This window comes from Otolemur garnettii, unplaced genomic scaffold (genome assembly GCF_000181295.1).
Source record: "Otolemur garnettii isolate 467f Iridium unplaced genomic scaffold, OtoGar3 scaffold00267, whole genome shotgun sequence".
In the NCBI taxonomy this organism is placed as follows: Eukaryota; Metazoa; Chordata; class Mammalia; order Primates; family Galagidae; genus Otolemur; species Otolemur garnettii.
The window spans coordinates 971,244-991,687 of NW_003852662.1; the positions used below are offsets into that span (position 1 = coordinate 971,244).

The 20,444-nt window shown below is 40.6% G+C and overlaps 1 protein-coding gene across 4 annotated transcripts in view; it reads left to right on the forward strand.

Annotated features, from left to right (window-relative positions):
* CHRDL1 (chordin like 1) overlaps positions 1-20,444 on the forward strand; it is a 125,480-nt gene that overhangs the window by 63,833 nt on the left and 41,203 nt on the right. For 2 of the 4 annotated variants that reach the window (XM_023508722.1, XM_023508723.1), the window contains exons 4-5: positions 17,899-18,041; positions 19,455-19,548. The exons of 1 other annotated variant lie outside the window; for it this stretch is intronic. In XM_023508722.1, the coding sequence (XP_023364490.1) occupies positions 17,899-18,041; positions 19,455-19,548 (237 nt within the window). Of the gene's footprint in view, positions 1-17,895; positions 18,042-19,454; positions 19,549-20,444 lie in introns of all 4 variants that reach the window. One more of the 4 variants, XM_023508721.1, reaches the window with a different exon arrangement.

Below are 20,444 nucleotides of genomic sequence, written 5' to 3' on the forward strand. Positions count from 1 at the left end.
GGAGCCATAACCACTGTGCTATGGGCACCAAGCCATAGAGTTTTTAGATTTCATGTTGTAAATTTAAATCTTTGATTCAGCAAGAGTCAATTTTTGTAAGTGGTGAGAGGTGTGGGTCCAGTTTTAGTCTTCTACATGTGGCTAACTGGTTCTCCCAGCACATTTTTTCCCCCAGTATATCCTTTTGTTTGCTTAATTGAAGTTCAGATGTGGCTGATTTCATTTCTAGGTTCTTTATTCTGTTTCATGGATCAATATATTGGAAATAGATATCTCTATTTTTATGCCAGTACCATGCCACTATAGACTTGTAGTGTAACCTGAAGTCTGGTAATGAGATGCCTCCAGATTTATTTTTGTTTCTTAGTATTGCATTGGATATGTAGGGGTTTTTTTCTGGTTCTTTATGAAATGAAGTACTGTTTTTTCAAGTTATTCAGAGCATGACATTGGTACTTTGATGGGTATTGCATTAAATCTGTAGATCACTTTGGGTAGTATGGACATTTTAACAAGGTTGTTTCTTCCCAGCTATGAGCATGGTATGTTCTTCCATTTTTTAACATCTTCTGCTATTTCTTTTCTCAGAGTTTCATAGTTCTCTCTGTAGAGATACTTCAGGTCTTTTGTTAAGTATATTGTGAAGGGTATTGTGTCTTTGATTTGATTCTCAGCTTGACATTAGTCCTATTGGTTGGTATTTCATATAGTTTGTCCCCAGCTATTTATGGTTAATATCAGTGAGGCAGTCAAGGATTTCCTTTTGATCAGCTACCTTATATCAGCTCCTTTGTGGTTTGGGCTTTTTGTATTTTTATTTTTAATTACTTCATGGTGTCAGTATATGACATTTGTTGCAGAAAGGAGAAAAATGTATGTATGACTTCTTGTTTTATTTAATGCGAGGTTTGAAGATTGATTATTTGTCAAAAAGATTTTTCTGTATGTATTATGACTTCCTGAGCAGTTCATTGAACTGATGTGCTCAAGCGATCCTCTTGCCTCAGTCTCCCAAGTAGCTGGGACTACAGTGTGGTTTTGGAGAACTTTATGTCAAAGGAGGCTCAACTCTGGAGGTTTAATGTAAAGCCAAAGGAGTACATCACCCTTCAGGGTCAATTAGTGCTTTGGTATCTAACTCACAGTTGTTTGTGTGAATGGAGTAAGCCTTTTCAGGTTCCCTTTTTCCCTAACTGTGTTTTGCATATTTAGGGATAAAATGGTTTCTGTCCATTATTTCCTCTAGTCCAGAGTTTCTCAGCTACTTTCGGGCAAGATAATTCTTTGTTATGAGGAGTCATCTTGTGCATTGTAGATGTTTAGGACCTTTCCTGTTCTCTACCCACTAGATGCCCGTGGTACCCTCCTCCATTTGATGACAATAGAAAATTTCTCCAGATATTGCCAAATGTCACCTAGGGGAAAATTGCCCCCAGTTGAGAACCACCACTATAATCGTATTTTTTTAATTGGATAGATAAACTCAGTTAAAACTATGGGTGGCAGGGATCTCAGTTCTAAGACTGCCTGCATTTACATCTCAGTTAGATGTAGATTAAAGCAGTAAGGAGTAAACACTACATGTGTATGTCTAGTACTGGGAGTAAAAAGGCTTCTCCATACTCATTAAGCTTTAAGAAACTGACTCATTTCTAAGCTATTATTGAAGGATCTGAATAAGATGAACTCTAGAACCAGAAGCACAAAAGCAGCACTTCTCAGACTTGAGTGTGCACGTGAATCACAGGGGATCTTACTGAAGTGAAGACAATGATTCCATAGGTCTGGGGCTGGGAAGTGAAATTCTGCATTTCCAACTATCTTTCATTGTCAACTAGCGACATTAATGCTGCTGGTCCCCATACAATGCTTTTTTTTTTTTTTTTATGATGGTCAGTGCAAGTGGCTTTATTCTGAAACATCACCTCAGTGCAAAAGTCCATCTTAAAAGTGACAGAGGGATACTTAGTACCTCCAATTAAGTTAAAAGCAGAACAGAGGGGTTGCATTTGATGTGTATTTAAATATAGTAGAACCTCCATAGTTGACCACCACCCTACCATACTTTGAGTCAAGGGTTGATGGTCTCTGAGAAGACACCTAAAAAAGTTCTGCAAAGATAATTGATATTTTCAAGATTATTCCATTGGCCCAATAACTAGTAAGGCAATCATTCCCTCCTCCTACTCTCTACAGCTCCAGCCATTTGAGGCTAATATGAGCTAAAGTAGTCAAGTGCTTCCTTTCAATCAGCTACTTTGCATTTTATTTATGTATTTATTTTTGAGACAGAATCTCACTCTGTTGTCCTGGGTAGCATGCTGTGGCATCATAGCTCACAGCAACCTCAAACACATGGCCTCAAGCAATCCTTTTGCCTCAGTCTCCAAAGTAGCTGCGGCTACAGGCACTTGCCTCAAGCCTGGCTAGTTTTTCTGGTTTTAGTAGAGAACTGGTCTCGCTCTTGCTCAGGCTGGTCTCGAACTCCTGAACTCAAGTAATCCACCCACCTCGACCTTCCAGAGTGGTAAGATTACAGGTGTGAGCCACTGTGCCCAGCATTACTTTATATTTTTTAGACCTTCTTTGTGCTTCTGTGTGTGAGAGTTGTTTGCTTTTCAGTGGAAATAGACAAATTTAAGAAAATCCATTCGAATGACAGAAAAGATTCCATGTAGATGGCTACCTTATCCTAGCTGGAGTTTCAGATAATGTAATATCCACGTCTAGCCCAATGTATTACATTATATAGCTCCACTTCTGGGGCCACAGATATTGGTTCCAGTTCTGGTTTGAGCACTTTCTAACCTTAGTGTCCTCATCTGTGATGGAAGATAATGGCAATACCCACCTCAGAGGGTGGCTGTAGGGAGAAAGGACCTAAGGAATGTTAACCTGAAATCCTGGGCACAAAGCCTGTTCAATATAAGTGTGAGTCCGTAAATATTAGTTGCTAATATTATTGATGTGATTACTAGATGTTGATACTGTGACCTTCAAACTCTTTTCTGCCTCTAAATTATATGCATCTGTCACTCTCCCATCAGTGACATTTCTCATTATGTGTAGTGATTCTCTATCAGGTATGCAGTGGTCAGTGGAGATTGAAGGCAATCCCACCAGAAACTGTGGTTTGCTTGCTTCCTTTTTGAGAATTACTAGCCTGAAGCAATAATTGCACCTTGTATTGTTCTTCCAGACTTGGTAAATCCAAAGATGGTGATATATTTTATTTACTTGCGTAATCTCTGACCCTTATAATCACCTTTCCCCCTAATAACTTTAATATGAGCATCTAGCTGACAGAAGATCCATAGTTGCAAACTGGAAATTTTCATTAATCTTTGACATTTCTTTATGAATTGACACTATCTTATGGTAATCAGTGGTGGAGTTTTTTAGCATTTAGATTTCCTAATACCTTTTCTTCCTCCATATTGTGTGCTCTGACCTAAATTACTCTCCCTCCGGGGCAGACTTTGGCTTTGGTTCCTAAATGCTTTCCTAGGAGGAGCAACATAATACTTTCTCTTTTCCTCTACTAGTTCCCCGACATGGCAGATGAGCTGCCTCCCTTGGTCTCCAGGAAGAAAGAGGTGGACTGTATTTTCTAACAGCATTCCCCCTGCTCCAGCAGCCTGAAGCCTGGTCTGCCACCACCTTCCCTGCAGCCTCTGCCAGGGGCCTCCAGGGACCAATTTCTGAAGCCTGCTGCTAACAGTTTTCCCAACACTACAAATGTTGGGGGTTAAGTTTTTTCAATTAATCCTCAAGTACCAAATGCCTCTTTCCTTCCTTTAGCCTGTAATATGATAGCAGTGGCCTCTTTCCATCACCTCTTGACATGTCCTGCCTCCAACCTTATTGTCTCTCCTCCAGCCATCCCAGAACAGCCTTTCAAAAATGTAAATTTCATCAACTCACCTCCCTGGCTTCTCATCATACATAGAAAAAATACAAACTCCTGGGCTCGACTTCTTTTATCCACAGGTGTCTGATGTCATTGGGCTGTTGTTGCAAGTGCAGAGCTGTGTGGTTCCAGTTATTAGCACTGCACCGTATTTCATAGGGGAGTGTTTTCTCTTGATTTATAGAGCTTGCTAATGGGGGAAGGGAGAGCATAGAGAGAGAGGATAGGAGGGAGAGGGAAGGGACTACAGGAGGTGCAATGCAGCCACCTAGGAGAAACATGTGAGGTCTTAGCTGAAGGTTCAGTGTGACTAAGGGTAGGAGCGGGATCCCGAATTCAGTACTTATAATGTTCGTGAGATGGCAAATATCCAGATCCTCAAAATATCTAGGTATTAGATGTAGTGCAGGGCAGCACTTCCCAGAAGGTGTTCCCAGGATGTTCATAGTTGGTTACTAGGTGAAAATTATTTAAAAAAAAAAAAACAGTCCAGCAGTTCAGGAAAATCAGAGAAAATTCTGAGTTGTAAACAAACAGGTTTCTTTACTATGGAACTTTTGAGATATTTTAACATGTTGAAAAGGATGTTGTGAGCATTGAACATGATGTTTTCCCAGCTTGATTTGAAGCACAGAATTGTGTTTTCATAGAGCATCTTGTGGACCAGTAGTGCTCTGCAGAGCAGACTCAGGAAATGCTGGAGTAGGCAATACAAAGGAATGCTTGACTGAACTCCCCACTGTCTCATCCAGATGCCTTGCATTGTTTCTGTAAATGCTGCTTGAGGGTAGTGACTAATTTGTCTCTTTCAAAGGGTCATTGACCTTGAAAAAAAAGCCTGGTTCCTGAAGGATTAGAAGTAACCAAGTATTAGTAGAACCCATTCTTAATTTATTTAGGGAGAAAAGGAAGGCCGTGAGTGACACATGTTACCACAAAACCTGTCATTAACAGTTAGGCATCACACACAGTAATTGATATAACATTTTCATTACAACTATAAGTCCATTTATTACACCTTTTGCTAATTAGAAATTGTTTAAAACCTACAGTATGATAGCCAAGGAATAATACAGTCCTATGAGATCCACCACAAGAGGGATTCTTTTTATTGGTCTGTATAATCCAAGTTCAGATGAAGGTTTGAGACTGAGGAATTAGCCTCTGAACATAGGATTTGTACTTTTTTTAATTCTTCAATTACTGGACTGGATTTTAGTGGGCTTTTCTAGCCTTCACCTTTTATGGCTGTAAGTAAAATTAAGAAACTTATATTTGAATCCTTGCTTTGGCACGGAATAACAGTGTCCCCTTGGCATCCCTGGGCCTCATTTCCATCTGTCCGAAGTGAAAGCCATTTCCAGTTACCTCTTGGAGATATACTTGGGAAACCCTAGGAGGCTTATGTAATGAGATTGAAATGGTCCATGAGCTGAATAATGGAGCTGATAATAAAGCTGTTCAATAAAGTGGAAGAAGACATTTTGACAGGAAAGAACATAGAGGCTCCCTCTGAAGATTGGATTATGAGAAGCTTCCACCAGTAAGCACTGTCAGCACACAGAAAGCTGAAAATGAATATGCATAACCCTAGAATCTGGAAAGCTGAAAATGAATATGCATAACCCTAGAATCTGGATAGAGGTGCCTACAGAGATCTAGTACTACTTAAGTGAAACCCTTAAGTCCCTCACTTTGTATTATAATAGTGACATCACCTCTTTTGGGTCATGACACACAGAGAATCTAATAGAACCCATGGACCGTTTTCCAGACACCCTTAAACACTCAAAATTGTGTAACTCACTTCACATCTCTTTCTAGAGTCATACTTACTACTTTTCAGCTATCTGGGCCTTACCCCCTGGATGTGCACATTTGTTTTAATATTTTATGGAATTAATCATAGACTCTCAACATTGAAGCCTATGTTGCTATTTGGATATTTATCCTCCCATTCCATGGTCTGTTCCAGTGCTAGAGCCAGCAGGACCCAGAGACATACAAGGCATAGATCCCCTCTCCTTTGCACTTACAGATCCTTAGAAATAAGGATACCTGCTATCAGATGTTAGCCACTAGGGTACAGACAGACCATTATAGTTAGTGCAAGAAATCAGAGTGTATTGATGTACCCTGGTGGTTGGGTTGGCTATGAGTAAGGAAAGGGTAGGCTATGAGGGTAGTTGGTTGTAGCATGAGTCAAGGCAGAGTTGGCAAGGAGCACATTGGGGACAGGGACCAGACAGTCTGAAGTAGAGCATTCCTTAGCCAGGGGATACATCTTTGAGATGCGCTCCGTGACCCTGGGTGGGCCATGTTTTGGTGCTGCTCCATATATGGAACTTTAGCCCTTAGGTGCCCACCCACAGGCAAGTGAGCAATACTGTAAGGCTGGAATTGCTACCAGAGAGGCAGCAAATCACAAGCTATGGGGAATTTTCTGTATTGGCAGGACCTGTATGGGATGTAGTAAGTAAGCTCTGGACACTAGACGGCCAATGTAGGCACAATCATAAATCTGTTTTTGCCTTCAGATGGAATTCACCTGATAAGCAGGAAATAATCATAATCAATTGGCTGTGTTGCATAGAGCTTCTTTACTCTGAGCCTTTTCAAAAAATAGAATTATGTTTGTTCTTACCATGCCCCTATGGAAGCAGATGAAACAGTTACCCCCAACTAACACACACATATTCACAAACACAGAAAGTTCTTTAGAAGCTGAAGCCAGACGTGGCAAAGTGACAGCAGTCCTAACACACAGCCAGCCAATAGCACAACCTAGCCAAGAACACATGTGCTCCCTCCTGAAAAAAAAAAAAAAAACCCAAATCTATGCCCAGTCTGCCAGCACCCCCTGCTTCATAGAGACATAGCTCTTCCTTGCACAAACCCTCTTCTCCAGCCATTCTTCTCAGCCATCTGCCTGACAAGATGGCACATTCAGGTAGGGTCAGCTACTGACTGACAGCAGCTGAAACATTAACGGAAGTGGGATGAAAAACAGCCCGCAGATGGGGGCCGGATGAGGAGGGGGAGAACTGGGATTAGACCAGGGTGCGAGCTTTCAGCGCCCTCTTCCACTCTCTTCTCGCCAGCTGGAGCAGCAGATGACTGTTTCCTCTCACTCGGCACCTTATTGGTTGGGACAGAGTGTTGTGTCTGTCTGTTTAGCTGCAGAGTGATCTGCTGAATCTGCTACAAGAATTTCCTGGCCTGGACCTCACTGGGGGTGGGGCCTAAGGTAAGAGAGGTCACTAGTCCTGCTGAAGATGTGGGCCCACAGAGAGTCTCCAGGAAGATTCCAAGCAGGAAAATCTTCACCCTCATCAGCCCCCTCTTTTCGCTCAGCTGTCTCCCAAGGTGGCTATTCCATGGCAGAGGGGCACTGGGCAAGATCATGACTTGGGATTACCCCCCTCTGCCCAGTTGTGGTTCTTCCTTTCTTTTTACTTTATCTTTCCCTTTATTGCCTACCTCCCTGTCACCAGGGTGCAAAGCACCTTCATTTTGTCTACGCCTACCCCACTCTGATACCCAGCCTTTGTGCCTGCACTGCAGGATGGTTAGCAGTATTTGTTTTTCTTTTGAGGGGTTCTTTTTTTGGTAACAGCTTTATTCATGTGTAATTGATATACTATAAAGTTTACCCTTTTGTACTGTATGACTTAGATGGTTTTAGCATATTTGCAACCATCACCACTATCTAATTCCAGAATATTTTCATCATCCCCCAAAGAAGCCCCATACCTACTAGCCATTCTCCTCCCAGCTCCTGGCATCCCCCATTCTACTTTCTGTGTCTATGAATTTGCCTATTCTAAACATTTCATATGAGTGGAATCATGCTGTATGTGGTGTTCTATGAGTGTCTTTTTCCACTTAACAGAATGTTTTCAAGGTTTATCCTTGTAACTGAATTATATTTTATTATATGAATATATCAAATTTTGTTTATCCATTCATCTGTTGATGGGCATTTCGGTTGTTTCTACTCTTTGACTGTTGTGAGTAATGCTGCTATAAGATTTCATGTGCAAGTATCTGTTACAGTCTCTGCTTTCAATACTTTTCAGCATATACCCAGAAGTGGAGTTGTTGGTTAGATGGTAACTTTACCAGATGTCCCAGAGGTTCTCCCCCCCTCAAGTCACCATACATAGGGGACATAGGAAATTCTATCTAAATGTACCTTTGTTTACTAAATATTCATTATGAAATTTTATGAAGAGGTGGCCAGTACATAGAGAATATTTTGTAAGTAATTTGTAATGAATATTATAGAAGCAAAAGTAAATTTATTTATAATTTCCCCTTTTCCCTAAGTATGGCAACTTTAGGACACCCTCTATTTAACTTTTTGAGGAATTGCTAGACTGTTTTCCAAAGCAGCTGTAACATTTTACATTTTACATTCTCACCTGTAATGTTCCAATTTATCCACACCCTTGCGACACACGTTATTGTTGTCTTTTTATTATAGCCAGACTTGTGGGCATAAAGTGGTTGAATGAGTTCTGGGTTGTTGCCTCCCACCCCAGAGCCTAACTCTCTATTGGGGCTCTGTCCCAGTCTTCTATACTCATTACTGTGAACATACTAAATCTCTAGGTCCTTTCCTAACTAATGTTTGAACCCAGGGTAACACCAGACATTCTGGCAGAGCAAAGAACAAGAGAGCTTCAGAAAATGGTGAGCCTGCCACTGTTGGAAACTCCATAAGCAGGGGCAGTTTGCTCTACTGATCGATTTTCCTTCCCTGAAGGAGGCCATCAAGTGAAGAAGTAATTAGATGAGATTTCCTTGGAGAGGTGAGACAAGAGCTGGACCATGAATGGCAGGAGGAAAGACGATGAGTGAAGGGAGAAATGAAGAGGCATCCTAAACTGAAAAATTTAAAATCTTTTCTGAAAAGCAATTCAGATACTAACCCTAAATGAAAATGAAACTCATACCCACCAGCCATTAATATTATTTAGCAATTCTGGAAAACATGGTGCAGAAGAGGACACTAGAAACGATGGCTGAAATACAATGGGAGAGTTGACGGAGGAGTTCAATCTTTCCTTCTCTTCTGTGCCCTTAAGAGCCACTCAGAATCACAAATACACTTGTGACCCTTCTTACCCATACATTCACCTATCTGGGACCTTCCATACATCCAAAGCAGAGTCTGTGGTTTTGGTAAATGGCTCTGGCCAGAAAGCATCTGCTTAGCTAAAGAAATCTTACCTCGTGGGCTCCGTGATCACTCCCATTGAGATGGAGGGATGAGGGGGCAAAGGATGTCAGCCCAGAGCTGGGGCATAAAAGGATTCTCAGTGAAAGTAATGGCTCAGAAGTGACTCTGTAGTTACCACTCAGGACCTAGCAATTTTGGAAAAATTCTACAAGCAGTGACAGACAGTGTTATACTGCATGAGGGTAAAAATGTACCTTATCACTATGTTGCAGATACTGGGAATTCTAAACAGTTATAGCACATACACTGACTGAAAAGTGTCACTGTTGCTTTGGAGTTCAGCATGGGCCTTATAAAGAGACAGGGTCTGCCAGTGAGGAAGAAGGATGGCCAATGTGAGGACAATGTAGAACCACATCTTTTCCCTTGCCAGCTTTTTTTTTTATCCTCAAGAAACCCTATCATTTATAGTTATTAGTTACAGAATAAATAACATTTATTGAGCATTAATATGTACCCAGTACTATGCTGAGCAGATTCTATGTCTTAACTCATTTGATCATCACAACCTGTGAGGAAGGTCCTATTATCACCCCCATTTTATAGATGGGGCACTGAGGATCACAGATGCTAAAGATTTGCTCAGTTACGAAGCAATACATAATTAATAGTGAAGCTTTCATTTGAACCCAAATGGGACACTCTGAAATAAGGCCTTTCCTCCCACAAGGACAGATTTTGGAAGCTGCATTTTCAGCAAGCTCCTGCATATGAGTCCTAAGTTCTGAAAAGTTTCAAATACTCTTTCCCCTGTGCTCTACAGCCTCATTATGGATAAAACATCAAAGGCTCATGTCACAATGTAAATATGTAGAAGAGGACCCTGTTTTAAAACAGTGACTTCCATTGGCGCTTCAGTTAATGACTTAGTTAATGGGATTAGTGTGAGGCCTGCTAGCAGGACCTCAACGTGATGGGTCACGGAAGAGTTAAGTTTTTACAGAAGAGGAGAGTTTAAGGAAGATCTGGAAATCATTGGACTCTGCCCAAGGAAAGCAGATCAAGTCAAGAGGCCCAGGGTAAAAGGAAGTGATGGTGGTTGGAGTGTTGAAAGGAAGAAATCTAAATGGTAGGCATGGCTGGCTCAGCTGATTGACCCATTTGAAGCAGTACCTCTGATCTCAGTGAACATTCCAAAGACAAACTCATCTGAACTCACACGGCCTCAGAGAGTGAACATTGTTACTTTTTGGAGGGGGCTACAGAATGGGATGCATTCATTCTGCAAGCTGTGTGGCATCTTTGCTGTCATGCTCTCACTTAGCCTGAGCCAGATTCAGCCCTAGGCTGCCCCTGTCTCCATAATAACAGTGCTCTCTCTGTTGGATGGCCATAGTTGGTCTCCCACAAGCACCCTTATTTGTCTGCTTTCCTTTCAGTTGGGCCAAGGCCTAAAAACCAGTCCAAATGTATATAATTACTTTAGAACTGCTTAAGAAAGCAATGCGACAGCCCCAGTTTGCCCAGATGGAGGTGCTGAATGACACCTGCAGAATGGACATAGCAGAAAACACCCCTATTGAAATAAGTTGGGGAACACAAAATCATAGCTAGAGCCTGTCCTATTAGTAGGAATAGAGCTGGACTTCTGATGACCAGCATCATGAGATTGATTTTTTGTGCTTCAAGGGACCCAAAATGGTTATCTAGTCTAGCTCATGGCCTGCAGGTAGAATATTTTTCAAACATAGTCTTCAAATTTAATTTTTGAATGAGAAATACATTTGCATCATTCAAGAATATGAATACATATGTGTATGTACATGTATGTATGATTATATGTGTACATATATCCTACCTACGTATATAATAAAAAGGTATGCAGTAGAATTTCAGATTCACCCCTGTCCCATACTCACCCAATTCTTGTCTTCCTCCCACAACATGTAGTTTCCCTCATAACTTTTAGTATTTTCTTATGTATCTTTCTAGATTTTCCTTATGAAAATACAAGCAAATATGAGTATATTCTTTTAGAAATATATTCTCTTTTGCACAAAATTAGTAGATTATGGGCTCAGCACCTGTACCACGGTGGTTATGGCACCAGCCACATACAGTGAAGCTGGCGGGTTCGAGCCCGGTCTGGCCAGCTAAAACAATTGATGACAAGTGCAACAAAAAGATAGCCAGGCGTTGTGGTTGGCACCTGTAGTCCCAGCTACTTGGGAAGCTGAGGCAAGAGAATTGCTTGAGCCCAAGAGTTGGAGGTTGCTGTGAGCTGTGACACCACAGCACTCTACCGAGGACAACATAGTGAGACTCTGTCTCAAAAAAAAATAATAGTATATTATGCACATCATTTTACACCTTTTTATTGTATTCACTTAACATAACATCTTTCTGTATTAGTATCTAGAGAGCTTATGCATTCTTTTATATTACTATGTAACATTTCATTATATATTACTGAGCCATAACATATTTGGCCAGATGTCTATTGATAGATGTAGAAATTATTTCCAGTTTTGGGCCATTACAAATAATGCTACGATGAATAACTTTTATATGTTTCACATATGTGCAAGGATATCTATAGAAGTAAATTTTAAAAATAGTATTGCTAGGGTCAATATATGTACATTTTTAAAATTGGAAGATACTGCTGAATTTCTCTTCATAATGTTTTTTTAAATCAGTTTTTCACAGCCCTGCCAAGAGAGTGTTGTTACTCAAACTTTTGGGTTTTTGCAAATCTGATAAGGGAAAAAAATGGTATCTCAGTGCAGTTTTAATATATATTTCTCTTATGAATAAAGGGTGAATTCTTTTCCTTTGTTGCCTAAGTGCCATTTTTATCTCCATTTCTTCCAGTTGTCTATTTATATTCTTTGCCCATTTTTACTGTAGGGTTATTCGTTTTTTCCTTTTTCTATATTATGGGCACATAGAATTTTAATCCCCAAATAAATCCATGAAGGAATTCTATTCCAGTGTTTTAGAATGTCTTTTAGCAGCAAACCTTTTCTTGAAATGAAATCATAAAAAAACAATAAAAACACATTCACTAATAAAATTGGAGATATTCTGCTGAGGTGGAAATGGGGATGGGATTTCTTTATTTACACCCCTCAGACACATCCAAAAAATCTTAAGGCAACACAAACATAGTTGGAAAATGGCTGCCCTACATGGCTGTTTTTGGCCTGTAATTTCAGCCTCTAATAATGCTTTTAGCTAGGATTCCTTTCTAATACCTAACCTAGTCTTTACTGATATAACTGATACTCCTTCCCACTTGACATTGACAATTTGTGATAATTTGGCCTGCCTTCCATTGTGAACCTTTATGTGTTATTTAAATGTGTCATTTAACACCTTTGTGTGCCTACTGCCACAATGACAGCAGGGTTCTCCTTGAAGTCAAGGAAATGTCTTATTTACTTCTGTGGCTTTAACCTAGCACGTGCCAGGTATTGTCAAAGTGTAGTCAAGGACTTAATTAGTGCCAGGTATAGTCAATTTCCGTAAGTGCTTGTTAAATGAAGAAGGAAACAAAAAGGAAACAGTGTCTGAACTCAAGTCTCCACAGCACCTACTGTACACATAACTGCAAAGCACATGCCTTTTAAATAGTTGTCATCATCCATGGAAATTAGGAAAATCCCTTCAATTGCTTTCTTCTCTGTGCCATCTCTCTAGACCAGCATCATCTACCATTTACTGTGAATGTTGTTATGTACAGGATACCTTGGGTTTTTTAAAATAAATTATCTCTAAACTTCACAGCCATGTAAGGTAGATGGCATACTCATTTTGAAGGTGAGGCAACTGAAGTGCAAAGATACTGAAGTGGCCTTCCCAAGATCACAGAGCAAAGATATGCCAGAGCTGATGTCCTAATCTCTTTGGACTGCTATAACAAAATACCATAAACTGTGTGGTTTTTAAGCAACAGAAATTTATTTCTCACAGTTCTGGAGGCTGGGAAGTCCAATATCAAGGTGCTCCCAGATTTTTTCCTCTGGTGAAAATCTGCTTTCAGATGTATAGATGACACCTCCTTGCTGTGTCCTCCTAGGGTTGAAGGGGCAAACAATCTCCCTTAGGCCTCTTCTAATAAGGGCACTAATCCCATTCATGAGGGTTCTGTCCTCATGACATAATCACCTCTGAAAAGCCCCACCTCATACTACTATTAACTTGGGAATTAGGATTTTAATTTATGAATTTTGATGCGATACAAACATTCAGACCATAGTAGGTGGGCCCCCAGAGAACAATGCTCGCCAACCCAGAGACCAAACTCAATTCTTTTCTCTTGTATTCCTGTGAGATACAGAGCTGAAAAACACTATGCAAAATAGCACTCTTGCCATTCTCTCCTCCCTGGCAATTTTGAGACCTTGGGTAGAGCCTTTTGGACCGTAGTTCTACTTTTTTAGAAGCATGTGACTCTCTCTCATCTCACAGGCAATTAAAGAGCACATAACCTCTTCTCTCTAGCTTTTACTTTTATCTCCATATCCTCCCTCCATCCCTACCCCCATATGGGCCACAAATGTGCTGGGATCATACCAGTAACATGATAGAGAACCAAAGAAACATTAAAATCAGTCTGAGCCATCAAAATTAAAGTAGGAACCAGAGTAACAGCAGCCATGGCAAAAGGAACAATGGATGACTGTCTCCTGACATGCGAACTAACTTTATGACTAGCCAAGAACTGCCCCACGGCTCGGCGCCTATAGCTCAACCGGCTAAGGCGCCAGCCACGTACACCTAAGGTGGTGGGTTCGAATCCCCAGCCCGGACCCGCCAAACAACTATGACGGCTGCAACCAAAAAATAGCCGGGCGTTGTGGCCGGCGCCTGTGGTCCCAGCTACTTGGGAGGCGGAGGCAGGAGACTCGCTTGAGCCCAGGAGTTGGAGGTTGCTGTGAGCTGTAATGCCACAACACTCTACCCAGGGGGACAGCTTGAGGCTCTGTCTCAAAAAAGAAAAAAAGAACTGCTCCAGTAAGAAAATGAAAGTTTGAGCTGGGGAAAGTAGGGAAGAGAGTAACAAGTATTAGGACTTGGTTCCAAGAGTGGGAAGAAGGGGAGTTTCAGGAGGGATTGAAAAGATATACCAGAGGAAGCAGGATAGGACTGCTTGGTAAGTTCGCCAGTTGTTCTGGAGGGCGAGAAAAAGCCTGTGCTGAAGTTATTCACACTGAGATGTTAGCAACAACATGTAGCCTCTTGCAGAAGTCTTGGGATTACAAAATCTGGTTGAAAAAAGGCAATTATTTAACAGAAAGGAATGGACCTTTAATGGTGACATCTCAGTCATCAATGAGAGAAAAGGTGCTAAGAGATATTTAGGATAAAGTGGTGTTTTCTGAGAACCGCAGGAGTCATAGTTCTGCCTACATACTTTAATAACACCATCCCTCTCCTGGGAAGAAGAAGCCAGTTCTTTCCCAACACATTGGTAGTCATATGGCCTAGTGCTTTTCTGTTTACCCATGATGTCCTCCCTCCACTCCTCTTCATAGTGCTGTGTGAGGATTTAACTGGAGACAGGAGAGATGGGGGAGGCTAGAAGCCTTGCAGCCTGGTCATTCGTGGTACAGCATACCCCAAGGGGTCCTGGAGCCAGCTTTGCTTTGGACTGATTTTCTGCCAGTACTCAGTCAGAAACACTGAATGTATTCCAAGGATAGTTGGTTAGAAGCCTAGCCACCTTGGAAAATCTGGGAAGGGAAAGGTTAGAGTAGGAGGTGTCTTTTCTTGCTTCTGTGGTTGGGAAGCATGCTGTGTTGGCTCTCCAAAGACTCAAAGGGAAATGTGAGTCTCACTCATATCCCGTTCTTAGATAGAAAACATAAGGTCCAAAGGGGTAAAGTGCCTTGTACAAGATCTGGGGGAGTCAGTACCTGAGTTGGGATTACAACTCAGGAATCCTGTCCCGAAGTTTTAACACCCACCTGTGACAGAGCACAAATTTGAAGGCAGGAGAACCATCATGCTGAGTTTGGCTCACCTATTAAATAGCTATGTGAAAGGACTCAAATCTTTGGGGGTATTTATTTTCATAATTCTCTCCCCTACACCATTAAGGATGTTACAAGAATTAAATAAGAATAAATGAGAAGATCTTGAGATAATTTTATTGCATAAAACTAGTCTTAAGCATGACTATAATTAGTTTCTTTTTCTTTGATTCTGTTGTGTCGTCCTTTCTTTCCCTTCCACCCCATCTCCTGTTGAGTAGAATAATAGACTCCGGTGCCAGGTTACTCAGAAGACTATTACAAGGAAGATTCTCAAGATCTTGCTTCCACTGGAAAATCTCACCCTGCAGTTGCCTTGCTATTGATCTCTTGGTGGAAGGCCTGGTTCAAAAATTAATCCACATTCCTTACTGGCAAAATAATTCCAATTCTTTTTTTTTTTTTTTTTTTGTATTCCAAAGATCTGCCAGCTTCTGTAAGAGCCACGACAAATATTATTTTGTAGGTCACTGTAGTTTTCCTTCACCATGAAATGCTGAGATTTGGAATAATTAGAGCCCAGGGGGCAAATGGCCCTGCTTCTGTCCTTTCTCTGATGGGTTTTACTCATGTCTGCCAGCTGCAGCTGTCTGGTTGTACACACTTGTGAGCAGGGGCGGGGCCTCTTAGTCCAGACAGAGTCAATTAGTAGGAGTTAAACTCTTTCTAGGAGCAAAGTCGTCTTCTTTTTAAAGCCAAATTGAGGGGTCATTAGCAAGTAGTTAACACTCAAGGAATGAGTTACTCAGAAATTGAGGCTAGATCAACTTATATAGTAAACCATAGAATTGGGTTAGTTACCTAAATCATTAAAGGCAAAGAAAGTGCAGTATCTATTTCCTAAGTATTTTAGTCCACACATTCTAGAGGGACAACATGGACTTATGTTCCATTAGTATGGATTTGGGTTTTAAACTAAATGGTCCCTTCCTTGTTAGATAGGTTTGAAATGACTGGCACTCTTTTTCATAGTGGTGAGGAGGGGAAATTCTAGAGTCAGTCAGACCTCAATTTATATTCTGGTGCTGCCATGTAGAAGTTGTATGACCTTGAATGAGTCAATTTCTTAAGTGTTGGTTTCTTCATCTGCACAATGGGCGTAACTATAATGTCTACATCAGCATGTTATTAGTAGGAAACAATGAGATGATGTATATAAACACACTCACCATGGTACCTGGCATGTAGTTAGGACTCAATAAAAGTTATCTATTGTTATAATACTATGATTATGGGTATTATTGTTAGCCTTTATCATTTTCACTATATCCATAGAATAATTTGTTTATTTAAATAATTGTATTGAGATATAATTACCATAAAAATAGATTCATTATAATTTTGACTGATGGACGGAAAGGGTCATCCAATTCTTTAAGCTCTCCCTGATGAAACATGTACCATGTTTCCCCGAAAATAAGACGCTGTCTTATATTTATTTTTTCTCTAGAAGACACACTAGGGCTTATTTTCAGGGGATGTCTTATTTTTATTAAGTATAATACAACAATCTACATTTATTCAAATACAGTTAAGTCATCTTCTTCTGGAACCTGAGAGGGGGAGCCAACCTTGTTGGTGGGGCTGGCACTAGTGATGCATGAACTCCTTTCCCCTAGCTGTTCGCACGTGCGCAATAAGATGCCTATGACCTCAGTTACCACCCGCGCCAAGTGTGAACTGTTCAGAAAAAGGAGCTGTGGCAGATAAAAGGTTTCTAGTCTTCCTTACCATGTATCTGCATAGCCATGCCAATCACTGGGTCTTATTATTGGGGTAGGGCTTATATTTAACAAATGCATAGAAATCCTGCTAGGGCTTATTTTTTAGGTAGGTCTTATTTGGGGGGAAACATGGTAATTTTCATAATTTCTCTTCCTCCACTATTTCATGACAGGTACTTTCTAAGCCTTGCTAATATCTACTGTTGATTTTTATTCCCCTTTTCACCACTCCACTAACTTTGTGACTTTAAATAAGTCACTTAACCTCAGTGACTTCTTTTCCTCAAATGAAAAATAAAGGTGAATTTACCACACTTGATTCACAGTGTGTCTGTGAGGCTCCATTGTAATAATATATATGAAATCTCCATGTAAATGGTTTGCTAGGTTACTATAATTCACAAATATGAGTTCCAATAATATTCAGGTGCCAAACTGTGCTTCATGAATCAGATGCCATGAGAGGTCCAGAGTGTGGCCCGGAGTTATTAGGGAATGCTTTGTGGAAGAAAGGGGATGTGAACTAAATCTTCAAAATCTGGTAGAACTTTACTTGGTGAGAAAGAGTGGGTGAAGTGGGCAATCTTGGTAGAGGGATTAAAAACAAGCAAAAACTACAGAGGCTAGTACAAGCATACAGGCATACCTCACATGATATAAAATGTGGGAGGGGATAAAGTTTCTAGGCTTTTCTGAAACAACAGTGGGAGAAAGAGTGTGGACTCTCCCCTTTCAGGTGAGTTAATATCTTATTTATCTAGGACTTTAGCGCCATGTAGGCAGAGATGTTATCTGTGTTCTCTGATCTCTCAGCACACGGTAGGTGCTCAATGAATGCTCAACACGTGAAAGAATGGATGGATGAGAATATCATTTGCTGTTCTTGTCTGGCCACTTTAATATTATCTAAAATCGCTAGCCACCGGAGCAAGGACTTCTACTCCCTCTATGTAGTACAGCCCCACCTGCTGTTGAGATTTATGAAATTCTTTGAAATGATGCCAATACTCAAGGTGGTTTTTCTCCACTCTGTTCCAGAAGACTCCTTACCCCCAGTGAACAATAAGGTGACCAGCAAGTCGTGTGAGTACAATGGGACCACTTACCAACATGGAGAGCTTTTTGTGGCTGAAGGGCTTTTTCAGAACCGGCAACCCAATCAGTGTACCCAGTGCAGTTGTTCGGTAAGACCTTACTATCCCCTATCCGAATATGAGAATTTCTCCTGTGCTTGTAATTTTTATTGCACCTACACTATAAGGTGTTTGAGTGAAAGATGAGTTGCATTTAAATCATAAGCCTCCCTGCCAGTCCAAACTCCTTACCCTTCATCAACACCGGGTAGTTCTGTTGAAGAGCTCAGACTCAGTTATATCCAGTCTTAAAGTTGTAGGATTGCTGAGATGGGCAAAGATGAGTGGTTTGTCTTGATCTGCACTCATTTTCCTAATAGTTATACTACTAAAGCCTTTATCTAAAGGACTCAGAATTAATTGAAGCCTTGTGGAATAGGTGGAAAATCATTGTCACCATCAAGGGCCACTGAATCCAATTCACAGGAAAATGGGGGTATTCATTGGTTGCCATCTCTGACGTATTCTGCTAAGCCATTAGTTCCCAGTGCCTTGTAATGAGAAAACTCTATAAATGCTTGATCACAATGATTCTCAGGGCATTACTTGTCAAAAGAACTGTGCTTACCTTATGAATAACATATACCAGTATCTTTACCTAATTGTGCATTCTAGAAAATACATAGAACTAGAAGTTGAAGTAAAATGGATGTTTAAACTCAATCATAAAAGAGTGAAATTAGATGTAGAAACAAATTTTCTGCCTATAAGGGGCACTGAACATTGGATTGCCAAGTTATATAGAATCTCTTCCCTTTAAGATTTTTAGCAAAGATGTGGAATCTTAGTAGTTGGAGAGCATTTAGTTGTGGCCTTGCTTTCCTAATGACCTTTTAGAACCCTTGTAGCCCCAGAAGATCTACTTCTGAGAAATAAGAATAAGCTTTAAGGAATAACATTTGAAAGATATAATTTTAGGAAATGAAGATTATTGGAAAGACAGATCTAAGCAGCAAGTAAATTTGATCTTCTTCCTTGCCTTGTGCTGGACTGAGCTATGAAATCCAGATCATCTTGCATAGTTTTAATTACCCTCAGCTAACTTGTCTCTTTGGTTTGAAAAGGAGAACCTAGTGAATGTTACAGATTGCGACTATGACACAAATCCTCATTCCTTTCAACCTTCAACACCCATTTAGGGTGCGATGGAGACCAAGGGCTATAGTGAACAGACAAGAGATGAAGAAAACTATATTGGGTGATTTGGAGGCCCATGGCACCCTCATGGACGCTTTGTGCTACCTTAGACCAAGATGCCTGGCTATGCCTTAGTCTCTGGCATGGACGAATTATAAATAAAAAGATAAAATGCATAATAACATGTAGGCAGCACCTAGAACCACCTATGGGAGAGCAGTAGGGAAGGATATGCTGTGTTTTGACCCCCTGCTCTATTCAGGTACTGAGAAAAGGTTTTACACTTACCCTGATCCTTCTGACCTTAATTCTGTTTCTCCTTGGCAGGAGGGGAATGTGTATTGTGGTCTCAAGACTTGCCCCAAGTTAACCTGTGCATTCCCAGTCTCTGTTCCAGATTCCTGTTGCCGGGTGTGCAGAGGTAGGTGTCCCAGATCCTAAGACTCGGGGTGCTGCCATCCTGAATAACAGAACTTAGAAAAGAGGAAAATACCTGTCCAGTGTCCTAGAGAAAGGAGAATTTTTTGTAGTAGCCTTAGTTTTCAAAGACTCTTTCATTCACAGAAGGAAAAAAAAATAAAAACACTGATTTTAAGGGCCACAGCCTAAAAGAAACTGTGCCCTAAAAGAAACACAGCAAGGGAGTATGGGTAGAAGTCATGTAATGTGAAAGTGAACGTCTTTATCTCTCCTTCCTTAATCCCTTCTAGCCTGGTCCCTAAATTATTGTATCATAAAACACAGACCATTTTCTCGCATAGCCTTAAAAGGAAGAGTAGACCTTGCAACACTTTGATCTGACCATTCTGAATACTGTGCAGGACAAATTTAGGTATTTTTTTTTTTAAAAAAAGCACCACAGTAAAATGGTGACAGACTAAAAGCAAAACAGAGAGCATCATCTTTTCAAATTATATCCAAAATGGAGTCGCCATCTTCTCAAAACAGTCCTCTTCTTTGGGTTGCTTTTCTCCCTGCATCTAGGTTTCTGGGATCACACTTAATTGCCTTTAATTCCTCCTTTGTTGCCTCTTCTCAAATTACCAAATCTGTCAGCAATCTTCCATGTGTCTCCCTTCTCCCACTTACCCACTGGCGGTGTCTTAATGTTGTCTTCTTTCCTTCCATCCAGTCAACATATTAGTTGAGTGTCTACTGTATGGTCAGCATTATGCTAGAAGTTGCACATATACTGGTATATACAGGGCACTCTTAGACCACATGACATCTTTATGTGAATTACAAAATGATTCCCTAACTTAAGATACTTCATGGGCATTTTCCAGAAAATTGTTTGGTTTTTTTTTTTTTTTTTTT